Genomic DNA, 16,889 nt, shown 5'->3' with positions numbered 1-16,889 from the left:
CTAGACTATTCTCTACATTATGCCAAATTTCGTCTAAATTCCGTTTACCAGTTTAGGCTAGAAACTCTAACAAATATCCATCTTTCTAAACATTCGCATTTAAATCATTAGTGAGATAAAATAATTTTACGCTCTCTTGCTCGTTGATAATCTATTTTGCTTCGCTTCTTTTACTTATTCCTTCCTTATAATTATATCCATACTATTGTAATAAAGCGTAAACACACCCTACGTTGTGGTGTAAGATGTCAGCCATCACAGTATGTCAATAATTCGTTCTTTAATAAAAAGCCCTACACTAACGTCACGCTTTAGGCTATAAATTTTAACATTAAATTTAGGTCGTAAATAAATTGGATAAAAACCCTAATGTGGAAAAGGTGAAATAAGCTACAAGTTCCCAACATCAAGGAAGTAGGACTGCTATGGTTTGTCATCATGTCATGTCATTTTGACATTTGCTATTGATAAGTTGACAAATGTAAAGAATGAAATAAAATTTTCATAATTTCATGCGGTTGAAGTCGCACGGGACCAGCTAGTTCTTAATAAATATACCTTAACGCAGTCTTTAAGCCGCCACATTGTGCATAGCGATTTGTGACAATATTACGGTTAACAAAGGGCAACAACAGACTTTTTTTGTTAAAAGCTTTTAATAATTGCATGTAAACTGTTATATATTATATGTCCGTGTTACGTATATAACCACATATTAAATACGTAATTGTATTATTGTCAGCTTATGTAAGTCCCTACCGAAAGGTTCAAATCTGGTTGAGGGTCAATACAATTGTTGGTATTGGTTACATAAATCTTATTTTGCAGATATTTACATACATACATTACAACCTTCGCCGTAATTTAAGATTATTTAATACGGAAGTATCCGATTTCTTCAATTATCCACAACCGAAAATAAATGCAGGGAATTCAGAACGAATGCATCGCTTATTCAGTTACGAAAATAAAAAACTTTGAATGTAAAACAACTTAATTGGACAATAACCAGATATTTCTTCTGGGTTATAGCTCTGTTCAATTGTAAACAGCCGACGAAAGATACGTACACACACGAATTATTGTCCATAAATTACGATCGGTAAGATTTTTTAAATAGTTCAACGTAGGAAATTACTTCATACAGGCTACAGGTGGGTGTTGACCTTCGGAGTTGGATGAACCAACTTGTTATTTTTAAACGAACACCTGAGGCCGGTAAAAGAAATTTTTGTTATATCTGTAATTCTCAAGATTATCTATGACATTGTTAAAATTATATACAAACGATATTTCATGAAAGTTACTAAACAATTATAACAATAACAAGATCAATAGTTACAATGAAATCGATCCGTTGTCGCAGTTTTAATAGTCGTTAGCGCCCGCATTCGTTAGGCGATAGTTATTTTTCTTGCCAGGCTTGTCAACTGGAATTATTCCCAACCGTCACCCCGCTCTATCCCCACATGAGAATAAAAAGTTTCATCTGTCACACCTTTAGTCCCACTATCACCACTAAGGTGACAGATGGAACCGTTATGAAATAAAATAAGTTCCAACCGTCCCCTCGTCGCAAAAGTTGGGGCGGATGATTTTTTTTCTCATCTGTTCCCACGTGGGGACAGAGCGGGGTGACGGTTGGGAATAATCCATCAACTAAGACCACGCACGAAGCTTGCTTAACATCATCGCCTTAATTTACCCTACTCACGTAGCGCGTGCCGGTATATTATCCTCCGCATAACTATCGTCCGTCATCTCAGTCACCATTCCCTTCTTGATCATGTCACCTTTCACGCAATCCAACCATCTCTTTCTAAGTCTACCTTTACCAGAGTAACCCTCCACGCTTGCTATTCAAGATTGTCAAGTCGTAAACCTCTATGCCTGGACACCTCGCATATACAACGATGGAATCATCGAATAGTGTAACTACACCCTTAAATTGGTCCAAACGACTCATGGTTTTAAAATTTCATCCACTGGTCTAATTTCGGACTTCTGTCACAAAACAAGGGTTTTTTATACATCAACAAAAACACTAATTAACTATTACAATGGACTTTTGCACTAATTCAGTTTTTTTCTTCTTTTCAGATGTCAGCGGGGGATCTGCGATAATTGATCACTTAAATGTCACACATAGTTTTTTTAATTATTCTTCACACGTGTTAAAACTACGTTCGTTATTAATCCAAATTAATAAAGAGTATTTTAAAAGGAGTAAATAACATTTTAGATATTTAAAAAAAATGCATTTCTTATTAAAAAGTGGCGGGAAATATTGTTTAATTATTTATAATCTGTGACACATTTTAAAACTGCGTTCATGATCAATATGTCATGTCATGATGAATATGTCATTTAAAAAATACAATGAGTAAAATTAACGTTTAGATATTGCATTTCTTATCAAAAATTGGCGGGAAAACATTGTTTATTTATTTATAATCTGTAATAAAAATCATTAGTTGTCATTAAATAATTCTATGAATGCGTGATTCGGAAAAAACTTTCAACACATTGTGTTGTTATTTTAGACACACTGCACGTGTACAATTAGTATTTTTGGCACATGTCAACTTTTTTTCGGCCACTGCAATGAACGTTTATATTCAACAATTTGGCAGGATTTTGTTGAACTATAAAACAACAATTTACTCTTGCACACTTCCCTAAGTGATAGTTTTATGTGTCGAAAAGTCGTTTCGTTGCACGCAAAAGAAACATACTTTATTAACGCATTAGTTCCTATAATAGGCTTAGGTATTTTAAATTTACCTATTTTAGTAACATTCATGGTATGTATGAAAGGGTATGCATGGAGAATATAGTGCTCTAAGTGGCGGCTTAAAGTTACTTTATTTCTAAAAGGAGAAAGGTGATGGATATGGTTATATCATGGTGGTATTAAAATAGTGAAATTTGAAATACTTTATTGTATAAACATGCAAATAGTACTTATTTATATGTAACGATAGTGTGACAACGACAATAATATTGTTGCAAATTGACCGTTTTTTATATCGTAAATTAAACAACAATAAGTTTTTTCGGTGATTTTGAGGTTATGATGCTACGTAATTTGCGTGCGGTGTTAGGCATTTGTTTTTTTTTCGCCGAATCGTTCGCTAAATCGCTATCAGTTCGTGAATAAATGTCGTTTAGTATATTTAGGTCAAGGTCACACGTCTACGCACTTCCCGATAGTAACTAGTAACAAGCGTTATTTTTGAACTCGGTATGCGCAACATTTTGTTTTGTTTTCATTTAAACGCGTGTTTGTGATTTATTTTACATCTAAAATTGTACCTGGCTGTATATTGTTGTTCTTAATTTAAATATTTTAAAACGTTATGAATTTACAAGATAAAGTAGCGTTTAAAATCGAATCTGGCTTTACATTAACGCTATTGTCTTGCTCTTTATTCATTTTTTTAATCATTGAAGATTATTGTTAATAGAGTTGTGCATTGTTTTTTTTTGCATTCAGATACGCGACGGCACAGTCACTTCAAAGGTCTTAAGGTGATCAACTTCCGGTTCACCAGTAAGGTGCTCCAGAATGAGGTGGACGAGGCGTTCCTCAACATCCACGTTCAGGAGTTGGAGCAGAGGCTGAACGTGACCTTGGGGCCGGAGGAATTTTTCTCAATAGGATTACAAGTGAATAGGGTGACGAGGAATAGTCAGGGTAGCAAGGCCTCCGTGCCTTACACGGAGAGCTCGATAAAGATGTCCAGAAAAGAACTGAAGGTCGGGAGATGGGTGAAGCTGAACGTGACCACGATGGTGGCGGAATTCTTCAGGCTGCCGAGGGAGAACCTAGCGATAGTTGTGAGAGTACAAGACTCGAAGAATAGGATGAGCTTAGTTGTACCACATCCGAGCTCTGAATCAAATAATGCTTTGGTAAGTTATCTAATCGTTATTAGTTTATTTTGGTGTCGATCCGCCGCGACTTTGTCATTTGATACAAACAATTTTCTTGATATTATTACGTGAAAGTATTTTTGTTAACAAATTACGTTTAATTGGTTAATTCTTTATAAGGTCTTTACCTCAATGAATATCAGAAAAATAGATTTTAATTAGTGAAAAAAATTTTGAAAATGACCCAGTAGTTTTTGAGTTATATAAATACATACAAAAAATGTATTATTAGTAAAATTTAAAATACAATTTAAGAGCGTTTGTTTACATTATTTTTTAAGCCATATTAATGAATTTAGACCAGATTGCTATTTTAAAAAGTTTATCGTTTGCTCATTTCTTGCATAACATAATATTTCAGTTCTTCTTTCCGCGAAATAACAATCACATATGTTGCTATAAATAAAATTAAAATAATACAAGATATCTTATCAAGTTATTGTTTTAAATGTGTATCCGGGTTCGCGGATAATACCTAGTAATATTCACAGAATGAATATTGACAAAAGGTAAAACTTAGTACTACACTTTAAACAAATTATTTTCACGTAATGTTATTCAACAAATTTATATTGCTTATTGATGTTTGTCCAATTTATGTCGACAGAAATATTATCTATACTAATATGATAAAGAGGAAAGATTTATATTTTTGTATGTATTGAAATAACTCAAAAACTACTGGGGCAAATTCAAAAATTCCTTCTTTTTTTACTTTACGCCGGTGAGGTCGTGAGCAACAGTAAATGCCTAACATTTTTTACAGTTAAAATTTCAGTTAAATCTACCAGAACAAAGGGTGTGCGGTTTTGAAATAAATGATAATGCCGATTATTCTCGCTTGATATTTGCATAGTAACAAATTAATACATACAGTGGTCGATTGTGTCCAAGTTATCATAAATCGTTAAAATTTTTACTACAACGATTATCTTGTTGACCTAATTCTTGTTAAGATGCGTATGATATTCTTAAGATAAATAAATAATTTAAAGACGACATAACTAAGTGTTCATTTTAATTTCTTTATCATGGGAAAACCTAACTAGTATTAATTATTATTAAATAACCTATATATGTAGTTATCGATTATGGTTTTGTTATTGTGCTTATCAGAGAAGATGATTTCCAATAAAAAAGTATAGTCCAATTGTTGCTTAGTCCAGTTCTAAATTTGTAAAACTTTTGTGAAACTAATCATTTTCTATCTATACTTCTATACCTATTAAGAGGGAAGTTTTGTATTTTTGTATGTATTGGAATAACTCAAAAACTACTGGGGTGATTTTAAATTTTTTTCACCGTTAAATAGGTAATATGTATATCTGTAAGTAACATAAGCTATATTTTATATTGATTTTTAATTTCACGCGTGCGAAGTCTCCGGCAACAGTTGGTTATTAATAAAAATATTTGTTACAGATGCCATACATAGAAGTAAGTCTTAGAGACAATTCACACAAACGGACGAGAAGAACGATAGGCATGGACTGCACTGAGAATTCTAAAGAAGTTCGCTGCTGTCGGTACCCGCTGTCTGTTAACTTCGAGGAGTTCGGTTGGGACTGGATAATAGCTCCTAAACAGTATGATGCTAACTACTGCAGCGGCGAATGCCCTTACAGCTTCCTCCAGAAGTATCCCCATACACATTTAGTCCATTTAGTAACGCCCCAAGGCAGCGGTGGGCCCTGCTGTGCTCCTCGCAAGATGAGCAGCATTTCTATGTTATATTTTGATGACGATCTTAATATAATCTATGGTACGATACCTGGTATGGTCGTCGAAAGCTGTGGATGTTCATAGCACCTATACAGAAATAGCTCCAAATGGCTAAGATTAAAAAAATACATTTTGTTATCTGCCTGTTTATTCTATGTTAATTGTCGCATTCTTGCATAGTCTGTTCTGTTTGTCAAAAACAAAATGGTCGACTTTTAGCGCCAAAACGAACATAACCTCAACTTCAAAATTGAAGTGTCGACATTTTTTTATAGTACACCGTATTGTTGATATTTACTCTGTTTTATTTTATGTTTGTATAAATAAGACAATTTACTAAATTGTAATAATTACAAGTTTTGTATTTGTGTCTATAAAACGAATTGTTTACAAGTATCAACAGTTTTAGCCATTTGGAGCGTAGTGTTGTGTATTGCTGTTTAGTTGAAGACTGCGAACCCTAGTGATGTGTGCCGTGAGTGTATATTTTATACGTTTTATATATCTAGATATTAATAAAACCCTCATTCTGTAGCTTTAAGACAATCGGTAAGTAATACGACTGTTTGAAATTTACAGAATAAGCGGCATTTTAAGGTTATGACAAAATAATTTATCCCTTCACTATGTAAGGTACTTATTTATCATTTGAATACCTTACCAATTTTTCCGTTTCTTTTTACGCATCGTTAGAAGTCAGAAGTCAATTTTTTTTCATATTTATGTACTTTTTTATCTGTGTTCATGACATAGGGGTGCCCACTTCCTAAATAATCGAAAAATTTAAAATGTTCCAAGTAAATAAGTACAGTGTTGCTATATTTAACCGTAAAATAACCATTTATATTTATACTAAGCTAAATAACTCGTCAATTATTCGCTGTAAAGTACGTATAGGTATTTAAAATCAATAAATTCTCCTTTAATAGGTAATTGACCTCTGACTTCATTGTGCTAGTGATAAAAATGAAATCAAACTTGACTCGATGCACTGTCAATCTTTTTATGCAACAATAACAAATGTATCTCGCTTTTAAAATGATATAAATACAACGAATCGTATCTCAAAATGGCATTTATACTTTCAGAAATAAGTCTTAAATTCTAAGAGTCTAGGTAACCTATAATATAAATAAGTGAAACTTTCGTAGGCACAAATTATCTCTTTTATTTTAATTATTGGTCTTTTATTTAAATGATAATGTATTTTTAGCAAGTTTTGTGCCGTGATTTTTGACCCGGCCGGCATAAGTGAAATTAAATTATGCATAAACGCCTACTTTTGGTGTCTTTTTCCATGTACCCATGTAGATTAAAAAGCGCCTCTTACTAGGCTTGACATCCTTGTTTGACTATATATAAGTTTTTTCACAGCATAGAGTTGACATGTAACAAATTTTACTCTATTTCATATCTTTAGCAATCCATAATAATTATTATTTAAATGTAGTTGGAACATTCTTGTGCCAGACTTCATTAATATTAATAGGCGTATTGTCTTTGTTAATACGTTTGACAAAAAGAACAATAAATGGAATTTGAGATCCAATCTTTACCTTTGGCTCGTTGATATTGTTTTACATGTAGATTTGAATATGATTTTTTAACGATACGGTCTTTAACATTTATGTATTTAGTAAGTTTGAAATAGGAATGTTCGTACATCTGTCAAAAATGGCGGGAAAATAGATTTTGTATAAAAAAAAAATTTTCAGTTCGAAGTTATATATTTGTGCCTAAGAGATTGCATTTGTCTATATTAAATTTTTAGCAGTACCTTGCAGTTTTAAAATACAGGACTCGATGTTTTCAATTGATATAAGTAGTTATTATGAATTTCTATAAACAATGTAGTTGTGAGATTTTTCTTAGACATTTTTTGGATCTCGTTCAAAATTATTCTATGTTTTTTAGAAGAAAAAATCTTTAAAGGACATTTCTTTTTAGTTCTTTTTAGCGGGTAGTGCTTAAAGTCTTTTAATTAATCAAAGAATAATCGACTCTGTACCTACCCATTATTTTATTTTAGGAATAAATAACGTATTATTTGGAAGTGATTTAAATGTTTTTTTTAATGTTTCGTAATTTAAGGTTTAGAAAAATTTTCGTCGATAGAATTTTCAAAAATTAGATCTCATTTTTGGGCAACTGTTTTTTTTTTCGTGTGCCTTTACAAAGATCTCCCTTTGCTTTTGGATATCGATTTTTATAAAGAATTATACAAAATTTTTAGCGTTAAGTGAATTTCTCTTACTATAATTCTCGAAGATTGTCAAAATTTTTTAAACTAACATTCACGTGTCATTAAAATGTATGAAATAAATTTTCAAATCATAATTCTTATTTGTTTTATTCGTGTGACCTACATTCCTTGGTTGAAAATATGATGATTTGATCCAACTTACCTAGAGGTAACGAATAGATCGGAAGTTGCTTCGTGGGGGCGTTAGAGTGCTCTAAAGTTTGCAAATTATTTCACATTCAAATATTTTATTCAAATATTCATTCATCTATGGTTTTAATAAACCATAGTTTTTTTGTATTTGTGTCTTCATATTTTTATGTTACTTTTGCCATCAAATCATGAGGGCTGGGCAACTTCGAATATATCATATTTTGCAAACACCTGTAGCAAATTTTAAAAACAAAACGTTAACTGATAGTTCCGCAGAATTTAAATTTAAAAAAAATACCGTTTTGAACCAAAACCGTTCGCAAAATTAAAAATTAAACAGAGACCAAAAATATTTCAAATAAAATTGTCTACCTGAGAAAAAAACTAAACAGTAATTGTTTTGATTCGAGTTTTCGAGCCCCTCTGATTTGATGAAAAAGGTTTGTTCCATAAAAGGATGTAGTTTAACAAACAGAAACTATGGTTTCAATATGAATAAAATTTGTTTAGCCAACTTTAGAGCCCTCTAGCGTCCAAATAAAGCAACTTTGTGTAAAGGTAAGTTCAAATCGCCATATTTTAGACCAAGGATTCTATGGTAGTCAATTGTGCACGTCGTTCCCAGAACACCCTGTAATTCAATATAGGTATAAAAAAAACAAATTCAATTTGCGGCGGTCCTCTGAGAACAGCCACTCTTTATTTATATAAACTTTAAATTATTTACACATTTTGCTTGTCCTACTTTACATTAATATACTCGTCAACGCTCTTTTAAAAATACAATCAAAACTTAAAAAGAAAAACATTATGTAACATAAATACAGGTGACAATATACAAAATACATATTTAAAAGTGGGAAAAAATTGTCAGACTAGTTTATACCAATTACAAAAAATAACCGTCCCACGATTTTTTTTTAATTTTTTCTACCTTAATATTAAAGGTATACCTGGTCACAGAAATTTAATAATAAAAAAACGGTCGTTAATTTTAAATTTTTTAAACATTCCAGTCTAATCATATTGCTTCGACGATCCCAAAAATTACGACAAAAGAATCAAATCATTTTATTGTACTTTTATCAATTCTAAGAAACAATTCCTTATATTTATTGAAGGCTTTCACTGGAAATTAAATATATATCACAAACAAAAAATCGCTTTACAATGTCAAATTTACAAAAAACTTCATTATTAATGCTATGTCTACAAAAAATCTAACTGTTTATAAACACATGGAAATTTTAAGAATACAAAATGCTCATTCAAATGTATACAAAATGAAAAAGTTTTTTTTTTAATAATTGTATACATCAACTACCAAAAGTTAAGTATAAAATCAACATTTAATCTGTTATTTCATTAAAATTAAATCTACTTATGTAGAAATAATATCGAATTTTTTTATCATATCATTTTTTTAAGTAAAACTTTTTAAACGCTAAGTTCTAAAGTACAGGAAAGTGCACAACATCAAGGAGTGTCAGTCTATAATAGGTTGGATGGATTTCTTTAAAACGTTTCCAAGGTAAAAAGAAAAGCCTTTAGCTGAGGTAACCCTTTGTTGAAGGACCTTTAGCTGAGGTAACCCTTTGTTAAAGGACCTTTAGCTGAGGTAAACCTTTGTTGAAGGACCTTTAGCCGAGGTAACCCTTTGTTGAAGGACCTTTAGCTGAGGTAACCCTTTGTTGAAGGACCCTTAGCTGAGGTAAACCTTTGTTGAAGGACCTTTAGCTGAGGTAAACCTTTGTTGAAGGACCTTTAGCTGAGGTAAACCTTTGTTGAAGGACCCTTAGCTGAGGTAAACCTTTGTTGAAGGACCTTTAGCCGAAGTAAACCTTTGTTGAAGGGCCCTTAGCTGAGGTAAACCTTTGTTGAAGGACCTTTAGCCGAAGTAAACCTTTGTTCAAGGACCTTTAGCTGAGGTAAACCTTTGTTGAAGGACCTTTAGTTGAGGTAAACCTTTGTTGAAGGACCTTTAGCTGAGGTAAACCTTTGTTGAAGGACCTTTAGCTGAGGTAAACCTTTGTTGAAGGACCTTTAGCTGAAGTAACCCTTTGTTGAAGGACCTTTAGCCGAGGTAACCCTTTGTTGAAGGACCTTCAGCTGAGGTAAACCTTTGTTGAAGGACCTTTAGCTGAGGTAACCCTTTGTTGAAGGACCTTTAGCTGAGGTAAACCTTTGTTGTAGGACCTTTAGCTGAGGTAAACCTTTGTTGAAGGACCTTTAGCTGAGAGGGCCTAAGCCGAGGGACAGCCGAGGTTTTGCGGGGTGCCCAGCGTATTGTATGGCAGTGTACAAGAGCACGAACAGAGGTCTAATCTAAAGCAATAAATGATACATCACAGATCATTAAAAACTACAATAACGAGAAATGCAATACACTGTGGAAATGTCGTAAGTAACGGAGAGTTAAACAATACACCTTTATTTATGGTAATTAAATGATTTTAAGTAAAATAAATTTTGAAATCCATACTTTTTGCATTTTTATTTTATATTTTTCTAAAATTTGTAAATGTAATTAATTTTAGATCTTTTAGTTACCTAATAAAGTTAAAAATATTTTTTCACTCATTAATTAAAACGCGCTGTTTGTTCCTAAAGGTCCTACTTGTTTAATTCTCCGTCCAAACAGAACCGAAAGGTTTCTCAGTAGAAATAGTAAGGTCACACCGGAAGTACATTCACTAGGACACTAAACGCTAAAAGTATATACAAATTGCTATTACATCGCAGAATAACGTCGCAACACTGAAACTTGAGCCGTTACTTTAAATAGGATCACAGTGGAGAAAGTGATTTAATTTTAAGTTTTACATCTAACCGTCTATAAATATAAATATTTTAAAGTCCACGTTATGGCAAGTTTCTACATAAAATGCTATCACTTAAAAACCTGTCCACTAAGACGATTCTACGTCCATAGAAAATCGGAGATATCTGTACAAAGTCTTTGAAAGCGAAATAACGGATTACGTCATTCATGAGATTCAGAAACTAGGCTGGGAGACGGTCCTCGGGTTGCCGGATTGTGGCTGGTACACGTCGTAGGAGTTGTGAGGCTCGAGGTGACAGACCACGTTATTCTCTCCATTAAGCACAGCCGCCAGCGCTCTCATATTGTTCTCCTGGGGCTGGTGGTAAGGATGGACCAGTCTCCCGCTCTCGTACGCATGTCTATCATACCCCCTATCCAAGGTATCCCATTTCCCGTACTTTCCATAATGCTCCTGTTCATGATGATGTCTATCTCCAGGACTGTACGATATCAAAGGCCGATGGTCTCCGAAGAATTTAGACGAGGACGAGCCATGGTGTCCCGGGTTTTGTCGGCAGTTGTCGGGGCCAGAGTTATCGTCCGACATATCGGACATCAAAGTCTCGTTTCTCTCGATCTCCTCGTAGACAGGATCGTCCTGTATCACTCTGAACTCCTGTTCGGATCCACGTCGATACATTCTGCCTTGTTGCGAAGCTATCTCTGAGTAGGTGTGGTTAACACCTTGACTGCCGTGGTGGTGTTTACGTCGATCGTCCTTGTAGTGCTTGCGGAAAATCATTTCCTGGCTGCCGGGCGAGTGTTGAGACATGTAAACATGTGGATTTCTGAAATCCTGGTTGTAGCTTCTGGTGGTGTTGTACCCTTGAGGGTGGTGCAAGGGACTATCTTCGTCTTTGACATGCCGGGGGGAGGCGGGGGCGAGCGGGGCGAGGGGCGCCTCGCATTCGTAAGGGCTGTGAATGTGGTTTTGCTGCAGTTGGCGTGTTAGTGTGTCGTGATGCGGTAAAGTCGATGTGTTCCCCGCGTGGTGCTTAGAAGAAGTGTTCTGGAATACCAAATATTTACATTAGTTGTTTGTATAGAAATCCTGATAAGTTCGATCACAACTGGTTAATATTTAAACTTCAAGTTAAAAGGCTAAATCTAACGTTAAATTTTCTTTCTAAGTGCAAATCGAGTACTATTTAAAAGTAACAAAATAGGTTAGGTTAGGATTTTATTAATGGAACACTATAACGTCTAATGTTGTGATCGAACACGACTTTTAAAAAATATGATATTAATATCAAAATACACGCACATCTAAGATGAATGATACAGCTCAGTTCATATGTCATTGTTTAGAGTGAGACAAAAATACACGCATACTAAAGCTAATGATAAACGTCGCAAACAATTTAAATTACAGATTTCACCGACTGATCGTGTACGCTGCCCAATTGCAAGATGCCTAGGCAACGAACGAATTGAATCACAAAGTGACACTGAAGTCGGCGATACTGTGTAAAGTCAGCGATGCTTTGTAAAGTCGGCGACAGTTTGTAAAGTCGGCGATACTTAGTAAGATTGTTGATACTTTGACAAATCGTTACTAAAACGATTTGATCGCCAATCTGTGCAATAATTCTTTCCATATTGATAGTTCGATTGACAGATTCCTACTCGTTTCTAAGCTCAAGGAAAACCTAGATGACCATAGAAATGTATGGTCGATTGTTCATGCTTATTATTATCAAAGTATGAAGTGAATAGATAAAAGATGTGGGATGGGCTAGTATGTACAGTAAAGTGCAATTTAAAAATGAATCATGCAAAACACTATGTTTAGTTTTCATGCAATTATGAACTTTATTTACACTTTAGTAAGATCTCTATTCGTATTACTTATATAGCCACCACCTAAGAAAAGTTCAATACAGTAAAATATTAATTACATTCGTAAAATAACAAATACATAGCGAAATACACATTTAACGTTTTATAAGACTTTAATAATGACTATAGTGAAGATTGAAAAATAATTATGTATTTAAAAATGCTCTTATCAACTAGCATTAAATATAAAAAAAACATTCCGTTTATTAACAAGGAATCACTTTAAATCTATGATTTATTAACTTCATACACAAATAGTACATTTGGTCACGATAAACAAATTATTTATTATAATGTTAGTTCGTAATCGACGCACACAATCTTTAATTCGACGTTAAAATGAAAAATTGGGCATTAAATTTTCTATAAGAGATCTCACTAAAGCTGCTAAGTCACTCTAGTAGTGTCCACACAAGCAAGCCCTCCCTCACCTTCCATACATTGCCCCCGATCGTGTTGGCCATTAACGCCCACTCGTTGGCGCCAATCGAGGCCGCCATCTTGTTGGAGAAACAAGATGGCGACCGCGATCTTACATTCTGGTAATCGTTAGGCACTTCTATATTATTCCTGTAGCTATGCATTGACGCAATGCTCTGTGAGTGCGAGGCGCTGTGAGGTATTTGCGGCGTGGCCACGCGGGCCGACCTGGCGTCGTCATTGGGCACGTATATTGGCGCTGTCGGCCTGATATTCCATCTTGATTCCGGTTGTATGTTGTAACTCTGTTTGTAGGTAAAAATAACGGTTTTAACCTAAGTTTTTAAGGTGATGTTTGTGATTTGGTCAAAGAAATCACTGAATATGGGCTTTGTAATTTTATATATAGTATATTTAAGCGTATATACGTATATCTACTTAAATAGACATAATAGACCCAACCATCGACAACCTGAAAAGTTTTTTAAAAAGAGAGATCACAGGAGATCAATTAAAAATTGTCTACTTCGATAGAATACGCATCACATTAATTATAGATAGGATTTGTTTTGCAATGTTCAAAGTTATTAGTTATAAAATGCAATACTAATTTTAAACCACCACACCACGAATTAAAGTACCCTTGTTAGTATTAAAGGAAAAAAAGCGTTAAAATTGTTAAAAAAGACCAAAAAAAAAAGACAACTTACCGTTAAAAACAATATCGAAACATAAAAACTTCTTTACTAAAGTAATCATGTTACCTAGACTTCAAAATAAACATTTTAAAATCAAATAAATTTACAGACTGTTAGTAACACGGCGACACAAAACAATTTTAAAATATAGACAAATAAAATGAGCTGTTCAAGATCAATTAGTTACATTGAAAAAAGCTTGAAGTGGTGTATTTTGGTGGTATTTAAACGATTCTTAATTTATGACCATCCTATCTCAATTAATGCGACACGTACCTTGTTGGACGTTTTGCCGATATCCTGGCGGGTATCTCCCACTACCCTGGTTGAGGGGACCTCTTAAATGTGTCATTGCGGCGGGTGGTTCCCTTTCAGGCATGTTATGGGAGAAATTAGCCCCCGTGGCGTTTAAAGTGGGGCCAAAGTTGGAAGAAGTACCGAAACTCTGATTCTCCTGGGAGTTTCTCCGATTTCTATGAGGATGGTAGTTGTGAGCGGCGGCCGCGGCGGCCAGAGAGGCGACCGCCGCGTTATTTATAACGTTGTTGTTATTGTGGTTGTTGTTGTTGACAACAACGTTTAAAGTGTTGATGACGAGGTTGTTGGTTGTTGAAGCGGCCACCGAAGTGTTTGTTGAACTCTGTTTAAACGTAATTTGGGTGTCCAATCACTTATAGAAATAAATATCCTAGCTTAGTACTAAATAGGCTTGGTATAACATTAAACCCCCATATTTTAAAATTATTTAAAGATGAATTCAAACTATTACAACCAGATGGTTGTTTTTTTTTAATCTACAATAGATAAAATATTCCCTAGTATATTGTATGGGGCAAAAGCGATGTACAAGTTAATAAGCATGACGCATGTTGAAAAAATGTACCCTCCACCAGCATGTTATCATGCAAGATACTTCAAATCTATCATAATATACGTAAAATTATAATAAATCAAATCCAACGGTAGCTTAAATTGGTAATGAATTGTTTTTAACTCATCACCATCACCATCACCATCATCATCATCATCATCATCATCATCATCATCTAATCAACTCACTATGCCACCCCCTGGAGCTTGGAGCCTGTTACTTATCAAATTCGAGTTAGTTATTTGTAGACATAAAAACTGTTAAAATGCCATTTGGGATAAATAATGCCCCATAGACAAGTTCAATGTTAATATAGCGTTTATTTAAATGTACTATGAAATAAAGAATTATAATATTTAACTCCAAAGAATTGAATAAACCTTTGTTAAGATTTTCATCACAATGGAGAACTAAAAATTTTCTACTATAGTCTGCGCGAACACGAGAGTCTGTACATTTACTTGTTATCTCCCATCTCTATCGCTCCTATGTAAATATTAAACGTCTCATTCGCACAATGACCACCGTCTTAAGGGATTGTAAACCTTTTAATAAGTAAACTTACAATTGTTGTTCAAGTTTCTTAAGGTACTTGTAATGAAAAACAATAAACATTTCTTTGATTCGATAATTTAAGTAATTTGAAGTAAGTTCTATGTTTTATAAATTATCTTGCAATATTTCCCTAAACAGGGACTAAAATTTTAAGGGAATAAAAAGCTTGTGCTATCATAAATACGTAAATTTAGTATTCAGTTTTGTTTTCCTAGCACCATAAACAAAAATGTTCACCACCACTGTTACTGTAACTACAATATGACAGGTGTCAGTTTGTAAGCTTACCGTGACGTCCCTGGGGTCGACGACGTCGTCAGCGAGGTGCCTGCGCGGCTTGGCGGAGGGCGGGCGCGAGTCGGCGTGGCTGCAGGAGGCGGTGGCGGGCGGCGGCGGCGCGCGCACGCAGCACCCCAGCCAGGGGTAGCGCCGCGCCAGGCGCCCGCATTCCTTCTGGAACTGTACAGAACAGTTCATTTTATATTTAAAATAAAGAAGTATCTTAACATGATATGTGATTTGATTTCCTTCTGCGAGGGTATATTCTTAAGATTCGCATGATGAGAGTGGAAGATTGTACAAAAAGGAAACATTCAGACGAATTGAGTACCTAATTTTTTAGGAAGTCGATCAAAAAATACAGATGAATGAAGGAAGAGGACTTGTAGTCGGTTTAAAATTAATGTTACAGTCCCTAAAAATCAAATAGATAACTCAAACACTACGCGTAAGATTTCAGTATAAAAATTGGACTACATGTTTATAAGCATTCTCTTTTGAATTAAAAGATAGCCCCCTCTCTTTGATCATTCATCCCCCCTCCCCTTAATCATTGGCTGGTCAAAGCCAACAAATGTTAACACGTTTGCTATTTTCTAAATCAATTCTGATCTCAGGAAGTTCAAAAAAAATTATGAATTAACTGATAAATTTTAGTAAAATTTTCGACCTTGAGTGACGTCATCAAAGTTACATAATGAAAACTATCTTCATCACCAGCTCACTACACGTCCCACACTGCAGGGCTCGAAGCCTACCCTAAGTTAGTATGGCTAGGTCCACAGAAATCATACTAATATTATAAATGCGAAAGTTTAGATGGATGGATGTTTGTTAGAGTTTGTAGCCTAAACGGCTTAACTGATCTCCATGAATTTTGGCATAGATGTAGAGGATAGTCTGGAAGAAAACATAGGCTACTCACTTATGTTTTTTTCCATACCACGCGGACGGAGTCGCGGGCGAAAGCTTGTTAGAAATAAAATACTTACGATTTCATTCAACAAGCAGTGGAATACAAATATGAAGAGCCCCTGGAACGAGTTGAGGATGGTGAAGGCGTATGCCATCGCCACCGTCTGCTCGTTGAGGTACAGCACCCCGAAGGTCCACGTCAGCCCCAGCAGCACCGCCAGCACCACCGACGTGTTCAGCCACACCCTGCAACCAGAAACAACCCTTATTGTAACACAGATAAAACACATATTTCAATAACACAAAGATTTCGTTGCACGAAAGAGAAAAAAGATGTGGCATAGTGTGAAAGAGATAGCTGTATGTTTTATTTATTATTATACATAATTCTATTCTAATATTGTAAAAAAGGAAAGATTCGTATTTTTGTATGTA

General features: G+C 34.5%; 2 protein-coding genes and 1 long non-coding RNA gene across 6 annotated transcripts in view; 1 reads left to right on the top strand and 2 right to left on the bottom strand.

Annotated features, from left to right (window-relative positions):
• Positions 1–2,904: 2,904 nt before the first annotated feature.
• LOC106111273 (growth/differentiation factor 8-like) lies at positions 2,905–7,995 on the top strand. The gene is made up of 3 exons (XM_013293299.1): positions 2,905–2,910; positions 3,454–3,915; positions 5,359–7,995. Exons 1-3 carry the CDS (start codon positions 2,905–2,907, stop codon positions 5,740–5,742), a joined length of 852 nt encoding a protein of 283 aa, XP_013148753.1. The 3' UTR covers positions 5,743–7,995.
• A 721-nt stretch (positions 7,996–8,716) lies between these two features.
• On the bottom strand, positions 8,717–10,565 carry LOC106111371. The gene is made up of 2 exons (XR_001226161.1): positions 9,971–10,565; positions 8,717–9,939 (listed from the first exon to the last, which is right to left on the bottom strand). It is a non-coding gene; the product is annotated as an uncharacterized LOC106111371 (long non-coding RNA).
• A 4-nt stretch (positions 10,566–10,569) lies between these two features.
• LOC106111370 (latrophilin Cirl) overlaps positions 10,570–16,889 on the bottom strand; it is a 285,223-nt gene continuing 278,903 nt past the window's right edge. For 3 of the 4 annotated variants that reach the window (XM_013293420.1, XM_013293422.1, XM_013293419.1), the window contains 3 exons: positions 16,532–16,700; positions 15,549–15,719; positions 10,570–11,886 (listed from right to left, as the gene is read on the bottom strand). In XM_013293420.1, coding sequence (XP_013148874.1) covers positions 11,050–11,886; positions 15,549–15,719; positions 16,532–16,700 — 1,177 coding nt within the window. In that variant the 3' untranslated portion in view covers positions 10,570–11,049. Of the gene's footprint in view, positions 11,887–14,110; positions 14,475–15,548; positions 15,720–16,531; positions 16,701–16,889 lie in introns of all 4 variants that reach the window. The other variant, XM_013293423.1, reaches the window with a different exon arrangement.

The sequence above is a fragment of the Papilio polytes genome, unplaced genomic scaffold (assembly GCF_000836215.1).
Source record: "Papilio polytes unplaced genomic scaffold, Ppol_1.0 DF824169.1, whole genome shotgun sequence".
Classification (NCBI taxonomy): Eukaryota; Metazoa; Arthropoda; class Insecta; order Lepidoptera; family Papilionidae; genus Papilio; species Papilio polytes.
The sequence above is the reverse complement of the archived record's forward strand: the minus strand, read 5'-3'. Positions and strand labels throughout refer to the sequence as shown.